Source organism: Podospora pseudocomata, chromosome 6 (genome assembly GCF_035222375.1).
Source record: "Podospora pseudocomata strain CBS 415.72m chromosome 6, whole genome shotgun sequence".
Classification (NCBI taxonomy): Eukaryota; Fungi; Ascomycota; class Sordariomycetes; order Sordariales; family Podosporaceae; genus Podospora; species Podospora pseudocomata.
In genome coordinates, this window is record NC_085890.1 from 991,676 (window position 1) to 1,006,008 (window position 14,333).

The following is a 14,333-nucleotide window of genomic DNA, read 5'->3' on the forward strand; positions in this document are numbered from 1 at the left end:
TCCCTAATACCCTTCCTTTCCTGCATTATCTGTAGTGTTGTTTCCTCCTGTAGGTATCAGGGCAAATTCCCAGGTATTAGACCACCCCACCCCTCCCGCCTCCATTGTGACCACATGTGTGTAAGATATAAAGTAACAAAAAGCCAACCAGTAGACGCCCCCCACCCCGCCCGGTCAAATTCCGAGTTTGAGAAACCCCCAAACGCCAGTGTACAGTGCAAGAACTCCAGTGAAGACAGGAAAGAAACACAAAGACAGAAACGAAAGAGAAAAAGAAAACCGTGAATCTACAGCCGTCCCGTCCTGACTGTACCGTAACCCAGCCCTTTCACACACAGGTTTAACTCCCGGTGCCAACTCGAGCCAGCTCAATACCTGAAGAAAAAAAAAAAAAAAAAAAAAAAAAAACCATCACCAAGCATACCCCTCATCCTCTCCCTCCCCCCCCTCCCCCCCATCCCAATCCTCATCACTATCATCATCCCCCTCCCCGCTCCCCCCCTCGTCCACATCCACAAAGTCATTCATGCTGTACGGCATCGCCACCGGCTTCCCATTGTCCAGCACAACCTCCACCCTGTTGCACATTCCCTGCCTGTAGTACAACTCCTCCTCCTTCTCCTCCTCCTTTTCCTCATCATCAACCTCCATATCATCATCATCATCTTCTCCCATAATATCCTCCCCATCCGTCTCCGGCTCCGCATACGAAAACCCAAACCCCTTCTTCTCCGCCACCCTACCACCCCTCAAATCCCGACCAACACTACTAGCCCGGCTGGAGGGGTTGGAATACTGTTCCCTGATCCTGCTGCTTCTCCTCGACGGGCTATCCACGCCCCGTTTCTTGGTTTTCTTGGCCACAGACAGAGGGGGTTCAACCACCTCCCCACCAACAGCAGCAGCAGGAGCAGCTCTCAACGAAGTAATTCCCGTATCCTCATCAAAATCATCCCTCAAAAACACCTTCCTGAGCGTATTACTCCACCTGTCCCTAAAATCTGACCGCTGCTGATACGGCACATCAAGCATAACCTTCAAGTCAATCTCCCTCAACCTAGACAGCCCCCCCGCGCAATCAACAAGCGACCGAAAAAAAACCTCGGCCGCCTCCGCAGTCCAATGCTTGAAATCCTTCAGCTCGATCCCAACCAACGTCTCCGGCCAAACAGGCGCACTCTCAAACCTCTCCAGCACCCCACACGTCGCATCAACATTCCGATATCCCAGCTCAATCTGCGCCACAATCTTGTAGTCCATCACCACCCACTTCAACCTCGGACACGCCTTCCCCAAAATCGTAAGCCACGAAAGCGACAGCGCGCGGTTATGCCTCAGCGTCAAGCTCTCCAGTCTATTGCCGTGCGTGAGCAAAAAACTGGCGAGATCCTCGTCGGTAACCTCGCAGCAGTTGATCAGATCGAGACCTCTAAGGTTCCTGGGCAGCATCGGAAGGATCCTATCGTCGACTGCATTCGAGTACTCAAACCCGACATGCTCCAGTTGCGACAAGGCATTGATCGCGTCGGCCATGTTTTTCACAAAAACGTTATCCCTCTCCAAAACCTCCGCCTCATCATCCCTCGACGTGGCCTCAAGAGAAGGAAGCTGGTAATTGAGCAAGGTCACCTTCTTCACACTGGACAACTCCTTCTCATGAATCTTCTTGATCTCCCCCCAGTCAAACGCGTGCTCCGTGAACCGGCGATTCCATCGCCACTCCACCAGCCTCGCACCCGACGACTCCAATCCTTGGAACAGTTGCCTGGGATACCGCCAGCGGAGGTTGCTCCCCATATCCCTCATCACCGGGTCGTCCTTCCAATGGTACAGCTCCAGCGCCTTGAGCTCGGGGAGGTGACGCAGCAGCTGTGTAAAGTCGAGCGGCTCACCCCTGTGAAGCTTGGAAGCAATCTCATTAACATCGATAGAAAGTCGCCTGATCTTGGTCCGGTAGGCAAATAACGTCGTGCTCGGGTCTTTAGCAAGGAGCGACACAAGGCCGTGTGCCATGCCCCTGCTGGCCAGTGGAGGGCGACGATATAAAGCAGTGATGGCAGGCTCTTCCAAAGCTCGACAGATTGTGCTTGCAGCAAGAAGCCATTTCGCTCTGTGCGAGTCTTCAAGGGACGAGGAGGCATCTTGAAAGACCTGCTCCCAAAAGAACCAGGGCAGACTGACCCAGTTGGGAATGAACACTTCCTGAGGTCTGGATTCAGCGACAGCATCTGGCGTAGTAGTTGCTGTCTTGGGCGGCTTGAGCACCAATTGCCCAGCCCGCAGCGTCTGTCTAGTAGGCGTCGTCTGCTTCCTCCTCTTCACAGACCTAGCACTACTCCGTCTCGGACTGCCGGTGCGCTCGGCACCAACACCCAGCGTCGTCGTAAAGCTCCCATGACCATCATCCTCAGGGTCACCCTCACTCTCATCATTGTAAAACCCCGACCTGTGTCTCGTGCGTTTTGAGCGACGACGAGCGGTACCAGCCGACAAAGCACCCGGTGACACGGCTCTTTTGCCGTGCGACCCGACAGGCGTCCGAAATGGAAGCGATGTAGTGATTAGCTGCTGCTGCTGCTGCTGCGGTGATTGTATCACACGATGGCCGTTGGTGGAGGTGGTAGAGCTGAAAGACGAGGCTGAGCTCCTGGTGACCCGGCTGCTGAGCGAAACGTGGGGATCATTGGCCTCTCCTCCTGACGACGCACCCCCCTGGACGCCGGCATCTTGGCGTGGAGTACGAGGCCGCAAGCTCCGGCGCAGCACCGGCGACGTAGCGGATCCAGGTGTGTGAGACACCACCACACCACCGTTGCGAGTCTTCATGGCGAGTTTGTGTGGGCGACCATCTAGTGAGAAGCAACAGGTTGGAACGACAGGTTTTTTTTTATCGAGTGCAAGTGCAAATTAAGCGCGGCTCGAGGCAAGAAGATGCAAGTCGCAGTTCGATGGTTGAAAGAAAGAGATCCGGAAGCGGGACGGCCTGTGAGCTGTGAATGGTTCACTCGCTCATCTGTCAAACCTTGGCCGATAGTGGGGCACAAGCTTTGGTGCAAGTGCCCCTCCAGAACAGCCATCGGGTTAGGGTTAACAGAGGCCATTACAGTTATCAACATATATATATCAGAAAACAAGAGGTGTGCTGCATTAGATAGATAGTATTTCTCAGTTCATGTGCTAGAAGGGATTTAAGCACTCTGGGCATGGCAAATCATAAAAGCAAAACCCAGTCCCAGAATCCATGACTGCACTCTGCTGACTGCTGCCGACTTCTCTATCCATTATAGCAGTTTGCCTCCTGTCCCTTTGCCTTTCCCAAAAACCCCAAACGCCAAACAATGCATTGGTCAAAGTGAATTTTCATGCCATCAGCCATTTAGCGGGGGTCCTTGCCATCCAACCGCCTCCCCTTGCTTTCCTCTGGCTTCTTTTCAACCGGAGGCTTCTCCTCGTCCTCTGGATTCTTGACCACTCCGCGCAACGTCTGTCCTCGGCCAGCAAAGTGAGGCTGCTTGGCGTTCGCCGCCTCTCTCTCCTTGTCCGCAGCCGTCTTGACAGGCTTGATCTCATACCCCAGGAACAGTTTATTTGGCGGCAAACGCAACGGCGCCGGACCGTTATTCCTTCTCTTGGGCAGCGCCGCAGCAGGTAGCGCAACATTCCCGATGTTAACTGACGCACCAGCAACTGGAGTCGCCGGCTTTGGTGTTGACGCCTTACTTCCCTTCTTGCTCAGCCGGTTACCCTCTCCAGCAAAGTTCCCGATCATGACGTTAACTGCGCTGGGAGCAATGGCACCGTAGTTGATGGCTTGCGCCATGGTCCCCTGGCTGTGCATCAGACCTCCGGGAGCCACTCCACCTGGGCCCATGGCACTGCGCGGAGTGCTGGTGCCGCTCCCACGAGGCTGTCTCTCAGGCTCGACATAACCCACTGGTGGGGCAAAATCAACACTGACATCGGTCTCTATCATGCAGACGCCCATCTTATCCGTCTCGGGCTTGACCTCCAGCACAGCCATCTCGTAAATCTCGTCGTTGTATTCAAAGTTGAAAACATCACCCTTGGTCAGTGTGGCAAAGTTGCGAAAGGCCTTTTCGAGAACGGCGCGTGGATCGCTGATGTCGAGGAAGTTGACTGACTGGGGTTGCAGCTTGACCAGCTTGGCAAGCTCGAGAGAGGTCGTCTTGATCTGGATCATGTCGCCGACGTCGAGTTTGAGTGTTTGCATCATCTACCACTGGTTAGCACGGCGCTTACGCTCCTTCACAAGTGACTTGTAGCACACATACCCATTGAGGAACATAAGCCCTGCCCTCCTCGGCCACGAACTCTAGCACGCCAGCATGCGTGTGCTTGCCCTCGGCCCCGTTGATCAACTCCAGCATGATCGGCCACTGGACGTGTAACCTAGATACCTTGTCGAGAGCCGAAGGAGGGAGGAAGATCTTGGAGCCGTAGTTGAGCTCGGGGCGTTCGGCGCCGGGGGCCATGACCAAGGGGTAGCAGCGATAGTATTCATCGAAGCGCTGTACGCGAGGGGCTCTACCCCCGCCTCCGTAGCCAAACTGTTTGTAATCAGACATCAGCAACGTGCTTTCGAGGTTGTGCTGCCGGCGGGGTGGTGATATCTCGGCGCTGCCAAGGGTGCAAGGATGAGCTTACCATTTTGCTTGATGGACCGAGATTTAAAGCTGCCTGTAAAACCGCGTAGCTTTGGTTGTGTTGCTGGGGGAAGGTAAGAAAGCTGCTGTATCTTCCAATGCGGCGTTGTGGTAGCAAAAGAAGAAAGTGAATGGCAGCTGGTCGTTGAGGTTCCGAAGGCAGCCAGTGGATGACATACCTACTATCCATCACAGTCGCGGCCCAAGCTCAATGCGCACTGTGGGGTTCCGCGGGGTGTTGTGGCTGCTGTGGCGCGACCTTCAACAGCTTTATGTATTCAGAAATTGTCTGAAGATTACTCGATGCTCTACTGAGCGTATATATACTATTATCAAGTGAATCTCGAGAGAGCTAAGCTGGCAACCACAATGTGCTCCCTGGCGCTGCATGTGAAACCTTTAGATTCACCATCACGACCGAGCCTCCTGACGTCATTCCTCCCCTAACCCCAACCCTTATCGCTTACCTTTCTTCTCGATAATCGCAACATATCGCGTCCTCAACTTCCAATTTCACCCTCACCACCACCATCACCATCACCATCACCACCACCACCCCCATCACAACCACACCATGGCCTCCCGCTTCTCCGCCGCGCGCCCCAAACGCGCCTCCGAAGCCTTCGCCCGCACCCACCACGGCTCAACCTCCGAATCCTCCTCCAAAAAAGTCCGCTTCGACGTCCGCAACCCCTCCGCCCTCGCACCCACCGCCGACTCGGACGAATCCGACCAAGAAGAACAAGACCAAACCCTCGCCGCCGACGTAATCGGCTCCTCCACCCGCGCAACAAAACGCGGAGCAGTAAACATCGACGGCTACGACTCCGACTCTGAAAACGAGCACTTTGAAGCCCGCGCCGAAGCCCGCAGCGACAAGGTCAACCTCGAAGACGCCCTCGACAATTACAACTCCCAACCCACCACCACCTCTAAACCAGACTCGGACGATGAAATTGACATGTTTGGCACCGCCGACTCAGACACTGAGTCCAAACCTTCCAACAAACCCTCCAAAAAAAAGGACAAAACTGTCAACTTTTTAGATGTTGACCAGATTGAAGGTCAAGAAGGGGACTCCAAATCAGGCGGTCACATCACCCTCAACCCTTCAGCCGAACCCACCCTCTCCGATGACGAAGACGATGACGAAGAAGAAAACCCCGACACCATCGCCGCCGCCATCGCAGAAGAGGGCCTAGACGAGGAAGTCGGCCTGGGAGGCCTAAAAAAACATGCACCCAAGATCGACGCCTTCAACATGCGCGCCGAGCAGGAAGAGGGCGCTTTTGACGAGGCGGGGAATTTCATCAGGAAGGCTGCTGATGCTGATGCTGTTCATGACCGCTGGCTGGAGGGGGTTAGTAAAAAGGAAATGAAGGCTGCTGCTGCTGCGCATGAGAAGAGAGAGGAGGGGTTGAGGAAGAGACAAAAGGAGGAGGATAAGATTACGACTGGGGAGTTGATGACGCGGCTTATACTAAAGCTAGAAAAGGGGGAAACTGCGCTGGAGGCGTTGGCTAGGCTTAGGAAGGGGCAGAAGAGGGAGAGGAAGGTGCCGAGGTGGAAGTTGGAGAAACAAAAGAAGAAGAAGAATGTGGGAGGGGGAGGGGATGAGATGGATGTTGATGCTGGTAGGGATAGAAAGGAGAAGGATGCGGAACAGGAGGGGATTAAAGAGGCGATTGGGGATATTGCGGATGCGGCGGACAAGTTGATGGGGAGGGAGTACCCGGATATATATGATTATGAAAGGGAGAGGTTGTGCAGGATGTATTATAATGAAACGGGGGAGAGGTGGGTTGAGCCAGCAACGGAAGAGGAAGAATTACAACCAGCAGAGAAGATGTGGGAGTTTAGGTGGGTGGACGGACGGGATGGGGGAGAAGGGAATATACAAGGGCCTTTTGACGGCAAGACTATGGAGGCGTGGAGGGAGGCGGGGTATTTTGGGGAGGGGGTTGAGTTTAGAGTCAAGGGGACAGAAGGGTGGATGAGGGTGGCGGATTTTGTTTAGCATTGCATCGATTTTTTGATTTTTGGGAAGCGAAAAAAGGGACGTAAAAGGAGTTTTCAGCGATACCCAAGTATGTAGTAATTCGTAATTTGAACACATTAACAGCCCTTGGTGCACCACCATGGCAGTGATGCTCGGTTTGGTCTCTCAAAGCAATCTATTTCATTACAGTTACAATCCATCATCTGCTTCCCAATGTAAACAAACACAGCAATTCTCTTTTTATCCCCTATCCCGTAACGCCTACGCAAAAATTCCCATAGACAGCATGCATACACATTTCCCCTCTATCACGAGGTATCCATCTTCTCCCCACCCTCGACCGCAGACACAACCGCCGCCGCAGGAGCAGCACCAGCACCATTCTGCACCCTAAAATCCACCGCCCCGTCCTCCCCAATCAACCTCTTCTCCGAATCCTGCACAAACTTCACACTCCTGCTCGGGTCATAAAACAGCTTGAAGCTCCTCTGCACATCCTCGATACCAATCTGCTTGCTCGCACCCCTCCTCTTCGCCCTGATGAGCTCCGAAGTAGTGATAAGATTGCTCGCATACCTCAGCCCAGCCTCCTGTCCAATCTTTGTCAGGAGGGCAAGAGCATCAGGTGTGATATCCACTTCTTCCTCCTGGGCACGAATAGTAAGAATCTGCCTGATTTCGTCGCCGTTATAAGCGTGCGTGTTGATGATTGATACACGGTCGAGGAAGTCGAGGGGGAGACCGTGGGGGGATTTATAGTCTGTTCCCCTGATCTTGGAGTGTCCTCTGTTGCTGGCCATGATGACGATGGGGGCGAGGTCAGACTCGAGGGCGCGGTTGATGTACGAGAAGCATTCGATGTCGAGCATGTGGACTTCGTCGATGAAGAGCACGCCGGGGACTATTTCGGCTTTGCCTTCTTCCTTCCACTCTGCTACTTTTGTGTTGATTTGATCGCGGATTTCACTCCTGATCTCACCGGTATCGCCCGAGAAGAGGGCCAGAAAGCCCTGGGTGCGGGAGTTGATGACGTCGATTTCGTGGAGCGAGACAGTGTGGACGACTTCCTTGCGTTTTTGGAGTTCACCATCGGGGCACTGGAGGAATTTTGTGTCGACACCCATGGCGTCGTAGTCGCGGGAGCGGGCGTAGGAACGGCCGAGCTTGGTAATCTTGCCGGAGGATTTGTCGATGGAGATGATGTCTCCGGCCATGACGCGCTCTTTGGTCATGGCGTCGATCATTTTGCTGCCCATGTCGTAGATGGCTTCCATGTCGGTGGTTTTGATAGTGAGCTTCCCTTGCTTTGCGCCGCCCGTGACGGAGCGGTCGATTTGGATCTCTACGACTTCGCCCTCCATGATTTCGGAGTCTTCCTTGATTCGGACGCCGATGGACTTGCGGAAGGCTTGCGTGAGGGCTTCGGTTTTGGACATTTCGAGGGAGAAGATTTCGGAGGCGGCGAGGGTGGTGAAGGGGACGTCGGAGCCGAGGGATTGGGCCATGCCCATTGCGATGGCGGTTTTGCCGGTACTATAATCAGGTGGTCAGTGTCTGTTGATTGGGATCTAGCGCTGGACGTTGCGAACCTTGGGGGCCCAGCAATAAGCACTGCGCGGCCAGCAATCTTCCCCTGCTTGATCATCTCCAGCACCACAGCGGCAGCTTTGCGCGCCTTCTCCTGTCCTACCAGGCCCTGGGAGGCAATTCTGGGCTCGAGGGTATCGGCATCAACACCCAGCCCACGAATGTGCGAGTGGGCGGCGATGAGGTTGAGCCCCCGGAGCTCTTTGCTCTCGGAGACGGTGACGACGGGCTGCATGTTTTGGTCAGTTATGCTCTCTGGTTCCTGGGTTTGGCAAAGATTCATGGTATCCAAATTACTTACAGCAGCCATTGTGCGCTTGTTGCAAATGACTTTGGAGAAGATGTTAGATTTTTGCCGTTCGAGGAAGCTGGTATGAACGCGCCAACACTTCTTGGAATCGCGAGGCTGATGAGATTCGACTGATTGCTGATTAGAGTTATCGCGTCTTGGCGCTGTGCACATATCGGGGCAAGGTATGCATCAACTGAGCAGATGCCAAGAACCAAGATTAAGGCTTGCTGCTCCCAATTCCGACTTCCGACAGCTCAGCAGTCCAGGGTACCCCGCTTTGGGTATCAATCGCTGTAGGTTAAATGAATGCTACGCTATTAAAGTCTAGGGCTGTTGCTACAGTGGCGCGCGAATTTCACTGCGTACTGTTCTCGACCGCGTCGCGGGCATCCATCAGGCGACTTGAAGTACAAAAGACCATTCGCTCAGCGCCGTGTGGCAGAGAATAGAGACGGGCCGAGCGAGGTCGGTGCCTGTTTGAATATCTACACTACACAATATTTTTGTTGCCTTCCGATGTCTGTTTCCCATCAGCCACCCGTCGAAGAAAAAATAGCGGACAACCTGACCTGGATTCTTTTTTCTTTTTCGAATCGACAACGCGTTTCCTCGAGTAAGTAGGACTGTGCGTGAGCAAACTCTCTACACATTGCTTCTTCTCTCCTGACAAGGACCCCCCCGCAGAAGAGCGCAGCTGCCATTGGAACATGCCTCTTAGCGCCTACCTGTTTGCTGGGGGTGTGCTTGCCTCTCAATGATAAAACCTTGGAGCTCAAAGTTTATAAATCTTCCAATCTCCAGCTCACCACCGCGTTGATTCCCTGTTTATTTTTGCTTGCTTTCTATTTTACATGCATGCCCTGGTGCTGCTGGATCTCTGTTAAGACTGCTCGCTTTGTTATTAGCAAGCCCCGCGCCGTTCAACCGTGACGCATTGTACTTGCACGACCTTCGAAGCTCGGAATTCCCCCGCGTCACTCGTTCGGCCCTCAGCCACTGACTGCTCCGGTAAGTGTAAACTTCTCTCCATATCTCTTAGCCCGCGCGCCATGGGCACACAAACCGACATCCTTGAGGCCAACGTACCTTGTGCTCCTCATACAACACTCGTGTACATCCTGGACCAGAAGTAGAGTTGATAGACTTATCCTACCTACTCTTCCACATCCATGCACTTCGTGAGGCACCTTCATGTTTCGGCTCGCTGCATGGCTGTTGACTTCTCTTATGGCTATCAACTGCTAGACATGTCAATTTTCTTCTACCTGCCGACGCCATCTAGACTTGGAAAACCATCCTTGGGTTTCTTGAGTTATTGTGGTAAACCTTGCGATTTGTCTTGGGCGTGTGAATATATTCTCGATGTATTCGAATAGTTGCTAACATGATTTTACAGAACCCCTGGCTGTGGTTGAGTTTCTGCCGCACCATCAGTCACAAAATCATAAAGTCGACAGATAGGAGACGTCCCAGCAACTCTGCGCTTGCCGCCTCGGCCCAGTCCGGGTCGCTGCTCCAACATGTCTTCCGACCGTCGGGCGTCTGGGGCACTCCCAAGCCGCCGTGGTCTCGACGAGAGATGGGACTCGAGGGGCTCACGGGATGTTCGTCGGGACGATTACTCCACTCGTGAGTCGAGAGACGATTATTATCGTTCAGGAGATCGAGAACGCGAAAGAGAGCGGGAACGAGAGCGGGAACGTGACCGGGAGCGGGACCGAGATAGGGAGCGGGACCGAGACCGAGATCGTGACCGTGACCGTGACCGTGATAAGGACCGTGATCGTGATTGTGAACGTCAAAAGTTGTCGTCACATCATGTAGCATCACTGGTTGCTTCTGTCGACTCGGACCCCGTTAGTGGCGGAGCTCGTCAGGACTGTAGTGCCGCCACAGGAACATGTAAGTACTCCCGTGGATATATACGGACTGTCTCTAACGATTGCATTTGTTCTAGCAACTCGCCAGCTAGACGTGTCCACAAAAGGTGCTGACGGGGTTGAGGAGGCTTTGAAGCACCTCGTAGCCATGCTAGCGGAGAAAACACGCTTCAAACTGCACCTGGAATTGCTTAAGAAAAGCCAGGCGCAGAGGAACAAGGAGTACGAGAAAGCCAAGCGGAATGCCGCTTCCTTTGCTTCGGTGCCAGACTTGCAGAAGGAATATCGGGACAAGAGTGACAAGGAAATCAAGGACGTGGAGCATCATCTCAGGAAGCTGCACTCAATGGAGCAGAACGCAATTACTTTCTTCATTAATTGTTTATCCTCCTTTCCGAACCAGACAGGCTTGCAAGCCCACGCGCTAGCCCAATCTCAAGCATCGACTGAAGAATTCGAGGCGGCGCTGGCAGCCTTGACCAAGACTGTTGAGCAACAACAAGAAAGCCTGAAGAGGCAGGAGGAAGGCTGGAAAGAGCATGGCGAAGCCGTTGCAACCCAAATCGCACAGGCTGAGGAGAATCTCAAGAGTCGTGACGAAACGACCAAGGACATGTTCGCCAAACTCGAGGCGAAGTTTGAGGCGAGGTTTCAGCAGTTGGAAGAAGGGAAAAAGCAAGAGCTGGAAGCCCAGAATCGGAAGTTCGAGGAGGTGCAGGCGAAATCCCAGGCCATGGAAATTGCCTTCAGTAACCTCAGTCAAAAGTGCCAAACCTTGGAGCAGGCTCTTTCCAGACAGGCAAAGACCTTGGAGGAATTGGCGCAGATTGTTGCGTCCCACACAAAGATTCTCGATGACCACTCGAACAGCCTAGCCGAGCATTCGGGCGAGTTCAACACCCACTCTGAAAAACTCGCTGCACACACCCAAACCCTTACCGCACAAGAAGGAGCCCTTTCGCAGCAAAGGCAGGCCCTCGCTCAACAGTCTGAAAATCGAGTCCAAAAACTCGACACTGTTGCCGAATCGTGGCGCAACGAGTTGGACATGAGGCTTGTCACCATCACTAAGACGTGGCAGCACCAGCTTGAGGGAAGGCTTGAAAAGTCCAACGCCTCTCTACTACACCAGCAGAATCTCACAGGCGACATGTTTGATATCCGTACAGGGTTGATGACAGTGATTGATAAGGTGAATAAGATGGAGACGCGGTTTTCCGGTATCGATGACACGTTGGGGTCAGTGGGCAATAAGACCAACAAGATGGAGGAGCGACTTTCCAACATTGATGTGGACACGCTGGATGCTATGGGCGACATTACTGTCCAGTTCCCCAACCTTGAGGAGAAGGTTAAAGGTTTGGAGGGCAATGTGAAAGTGCTTGAAGGCAACGTCAAGAACTTGCAAACAGAAGTCAGCAAAGTTCAACGACAACGATTCGAATCACCGACCCTGGTGACGACGCCGACAACTGTCGAAGCGCCACTGGCAGGTTCTGCTGGGGTATCGAAGCAAGTCTTCTCGGCGACCATGCAGGCCATTACGGCCAAGTTTGGCGATTTGATCAATGCAGTTAAAAACGACTTCACGGCACTGGAAGACCGGGTGCAGTCGCTCGAAGCCAAGGCGCCCCTTAAGCAGGAGACTCTTGACAATCCGGATATGCGGTCTGACATTGCCCGACTAGACCTGGCCTTGACCAACTTGAAGTCGGAGGCGACACACAACAAAGTCCAGATCAACAGTCTGACCGAGACTGCGAATAAGCTGGCCAAGAATCACCAAGTGGTCGAGGACACTTTGAAAAGCAACATCGGTTCTTTGACTATGAGTATAAGCACCCTGGATGACCGCTTCAACAACCTGACCACCAAGAGCCTCTTTGACCACATGGTTTCGTACATCTCGACGCTCTACCCAGAGCCGGCTCAAATCAAGATGGATATTCGTCACCTCTTTGACCTGGTCAAGACGCTGCAGGCAGGCTTGCAGGACTGCCAGGGCAAGGTTGAAAAGGTGGACGACATGGCGAAGGCGTTGGATTCGGATTACCACACAAATGTGAAGAAACGGAGGATTGATTCAAGCCCTAATATGGCGGGGCTGAACGGAGTTCCGAAGGGCGTTGCCTCCTAGGTGCCTGAGCAACCCGGGGGAGGAGACCTGGGCCAAGGTGTACGACAAAGCGCTGCCATGCCGGCTATATGGTCAGTGACAAGATGGCCATTTGGAATTTAGGGGCAAGATTTTACGAGAAGAGAGCCTTGATTACTTGGCCTGGGTTTGCTCGGTGTGGTTGGAGAGTCTACAACTACCCACGGGAGGGAGTGTGCATTTCTACGATTCTGTGCATTTCTTGTTTCTTCACAGCGTTGGGTTTTCCATCTTTATGCCCTTGACTTTTCGGTCACCCGAGACTTTTGGTATGATTTACCAGCACGGCGTTATGGTTCGTTGAATGTTTTGGGGTGGGAAGGAAGGGCAAAGGACAAAGGCATGGTGTGCCAGTGACTACCTGGCACACATAAACGCTTTGCTCACGTACATACGTTGGAACCACTCATGTGTTTTCTTGCATCGCATTGCTGTTATGATTTACAGCATGGCGTCTTGGTTTTGGGGTTGACAAGCTGTCTTTAAATTACGTTGCGAAGACTAGAGGGAGGCAGGAAGGGAAGGAAAAGGGAAAGAAGCCTTGTGTTATAATGGAGCCTCGTTGATTTCATCATCGACATCATGTTCGACCACGAACAACAGGCGTTACATTCGTCAGTGGCATATTCTTATTTCTATCAATAACACCGACAGGCAGCAGGTTATGGCATCTGAAGTTGGTTAAGGAAGGAGGAAGGCGAGGTCAAGGGAAGCGATGAGTTTTGTATTTTTGGTGGTGACGTCTCACCTTAGATGTAAAATGGGCAGATTAAGCTGCCTGACAAGTGACGTATATGTGTTGCGGGCTAATTGTTAGATTACTAAATCAAACATTGTAATGTGTGTATCTGTGTTTGATTTTGGTTTGTCTAAATGTGCGCAGTCTATGAAGGGAAACAGAGCCTTGCCAGGAACTGGAGTACCTAGGGGTGAGACAGATCACGTCAGCTGTCATACTTAAGCTTTGGGCTCCGGCGGCTTGGTTAAGAGCGATGCAGAAAGTCAAAACTGGGCACGTCTTTTTTGGGGGGGGGGGGGGCAGCTGATGCCAAGACTTGTGTGTTATTTTCCCGGTTTGAATCTGTTGGATGAGATCGGACCAAGTGCCGGGTGATGGGCTGGCGCTAGGCCGAGATGGTTTGTTTCTTCCAAACCGAGTGACTGTTTATCTGTCTACTCCGTACCTAGGAAGAATGGGAAGAGTGATGGATGGGGGTGTACTTGTGACGATGAGAAGAACAGACGGGAACATGTCCTAGGTGTAAATAAAAAAGTCCCCAGCGCAAAAAGAGCCAAGAACTCTGCAGACAGCTTCAGGTCGAGCCGCCCGTAAAACAGAGCTGGAGCACACCACTGACACTTCCCTGTCACCCTGTTCGCTGTCCCCGGTCCCCGGCGACTCCACTGTTCGCGCACCGCTGCCCGCCCGCGGGAATCCACCCTCGGCTTCCCACTGTCCACTGCCTGCACTGTCCGTTGTCCGCTGCCCACACCCACAGCAACACCCACGCCCACACCATCCACAACATCACCACGTCCGGACCGCACGATACCATCTCCGATTTTCCCACGTTCGAGCCGGCTCGTGATCACGCTCTACCCCCGATTCCACTTCCCATACCTACCGCGCCCGTTCGATTGACCAGCCCGTTGCCCTGTCGCCATCATATGCGGGCAACATCACGACCAACCTACCGTCTTTTCGAGAGATGTGCTCGTGTCTGAGCCGCGAAGATAAGGTCGCTTCTCGGAGGCT

At 53.2% G+C, this 14,333-nt stretch overlaps 5 protein-coding genes across 5 annotated transcripts; 2 read left to right on the forward strand and 3 right to left on the reverse strand.

The window, feature by feature from the left end:
- Nucleotides 1–411: 411 nt before the first annotated feature.
- Nucleotides 412–2,826, reverse strand: QC762_605640 (uncharacterized protein; the record flags this gene model as incomplete). Its single annotated transcript, XM_062892254.1, has 1 exon — nt 412–2,826. The coding sequence occupies one exon, from the start codon at nt 2,824–2,826 to the stop codon at nt 412–414; it is 2,415 nt and encodes an 804-aa protein (XP_062740343.1).
- Nucleotides 2,827–3,247: 421 nt separating this feature from the next.
- Nucleotides 3,248–6,268, reverse strand: UFD1 (ubiquitin fusion degradation protein). Its single transcript, XM_062892255.1, has 3 exons — nt 4,666–6,268; nt 4,293–4,568; nt 3,248–4,234 (listed from the first exon to the last, which is right to left on the reverse strand). Exons 1-3 carry the CDS (start codon nt 4,852–4,854, stop codon nt 3,377–3,379), a joined length of 1,323 nt encoding a protein of 440 aa, XP_062740344.1. The 5' UTR covers nt 4,855–6,268; the 3' UTR covers nt 3,248–3,376.
- Nucleotides 5,239–6,681, forward strand: QC762_605660 (uncharacterized protein; the record flags this gene model as incomplete). The annotated part of the gene is made up of 1 exon (XM_062892256.1): nt 5,239–6,681. One exon carries the CDS (start codon nt 5,239–5,241, stop codon nt 6,679–6,681), a length of 1,443 nt encoding a protein of 480 aa, XP_062740345.1.
- A 77-nt stretch (nt 6,682–6,758) lies between these two features.
- On the reverse strand, nt 6,759–9,487 carry RVB2 (RuvB-like protein 2). Its single transcript, XM_062892257.1, has 3 exons — nt 8,552–9,487; nt 8,253–8,479; nt 6,759–8,196 (listed from the first exon to the last, which is right to left on the reverse strand). The coding sequence occupies exons 1-3, from the start codon at nt 8,711–8,713 to the stop codon at nt 6,972–6,974; spliced, it is 1,614 nt and encodes a 537-aa protein (XP_062740346.1). The 5' UTR covers nt 8,714–9,487; the 3' UTR covers nt 6,759–6,971.
- Nucleotides 9,488–10,768: 1,281 nt separating this feature from the next.
- Nucleotides 10,769–12,559, forward strand: QC762_605680 (uncharacterized protein; the record flags this gene model as incomplete). Its single annotated transcript, XM_062892258.1, has 1 exon — nt 10,769–12,559. One exon carries the CDS (start codon nt 10,769–10,771, stop codon nt 12,557–12,559), a length of 1,791 nt encoding a protein of 596 aa, XP_062740347.1.
- Nucleotides 12,560–14,333: the final 1,774 nt, after the last annotated feature.

Excerpts from the sequence above, each read along its gene's own strand:
- UFD1 (XM_062892255.1), bottom strand. The coding sequence starts at position 4,854 with ATGGATAGTAGGTATGTCATCCACTGGCTGCCTTCGGAACCTCAACGA. Across the intron at positions 4,569-4,665 it reads TCGGTCCATCAAGCAAAATG|TTTGGCTACGGAGGCGGGGG; the intron begins GTAAGCTCATCC and ends GATTACAAACAG. Across the intron at positions 4,235-4,292 it reads GGGCTTATGTTCCTCAATGG|ATGATGCAAACACTCAAACT; the intron begins GTATGTGTGCTA and ends AACCAGTGGTAG.
- RVB2 (XM_062892257.1), bottom strand. The coding sequence starts at position 8,713 with ATGTGCACAGCGCCAAGACGCGATAACTCTAATCAGCAATCAGTCGAA. Across the intron at positions 8,480-8,551 it reads ACAAGCGCACAATGGCTGCT|CCCGTCGTCACCGTCTCCGA; the intron begins GTAAGTAATTTG and ends CAAAACATGCAG. Across the intron at positions 8,197-8,252 it reads CTTATTGCTGGGCCCCCAAG|TACCGGCAAAACCGCCATCG; the intron begins GTTCGCAACGTC and ends ACCTGATTATAG.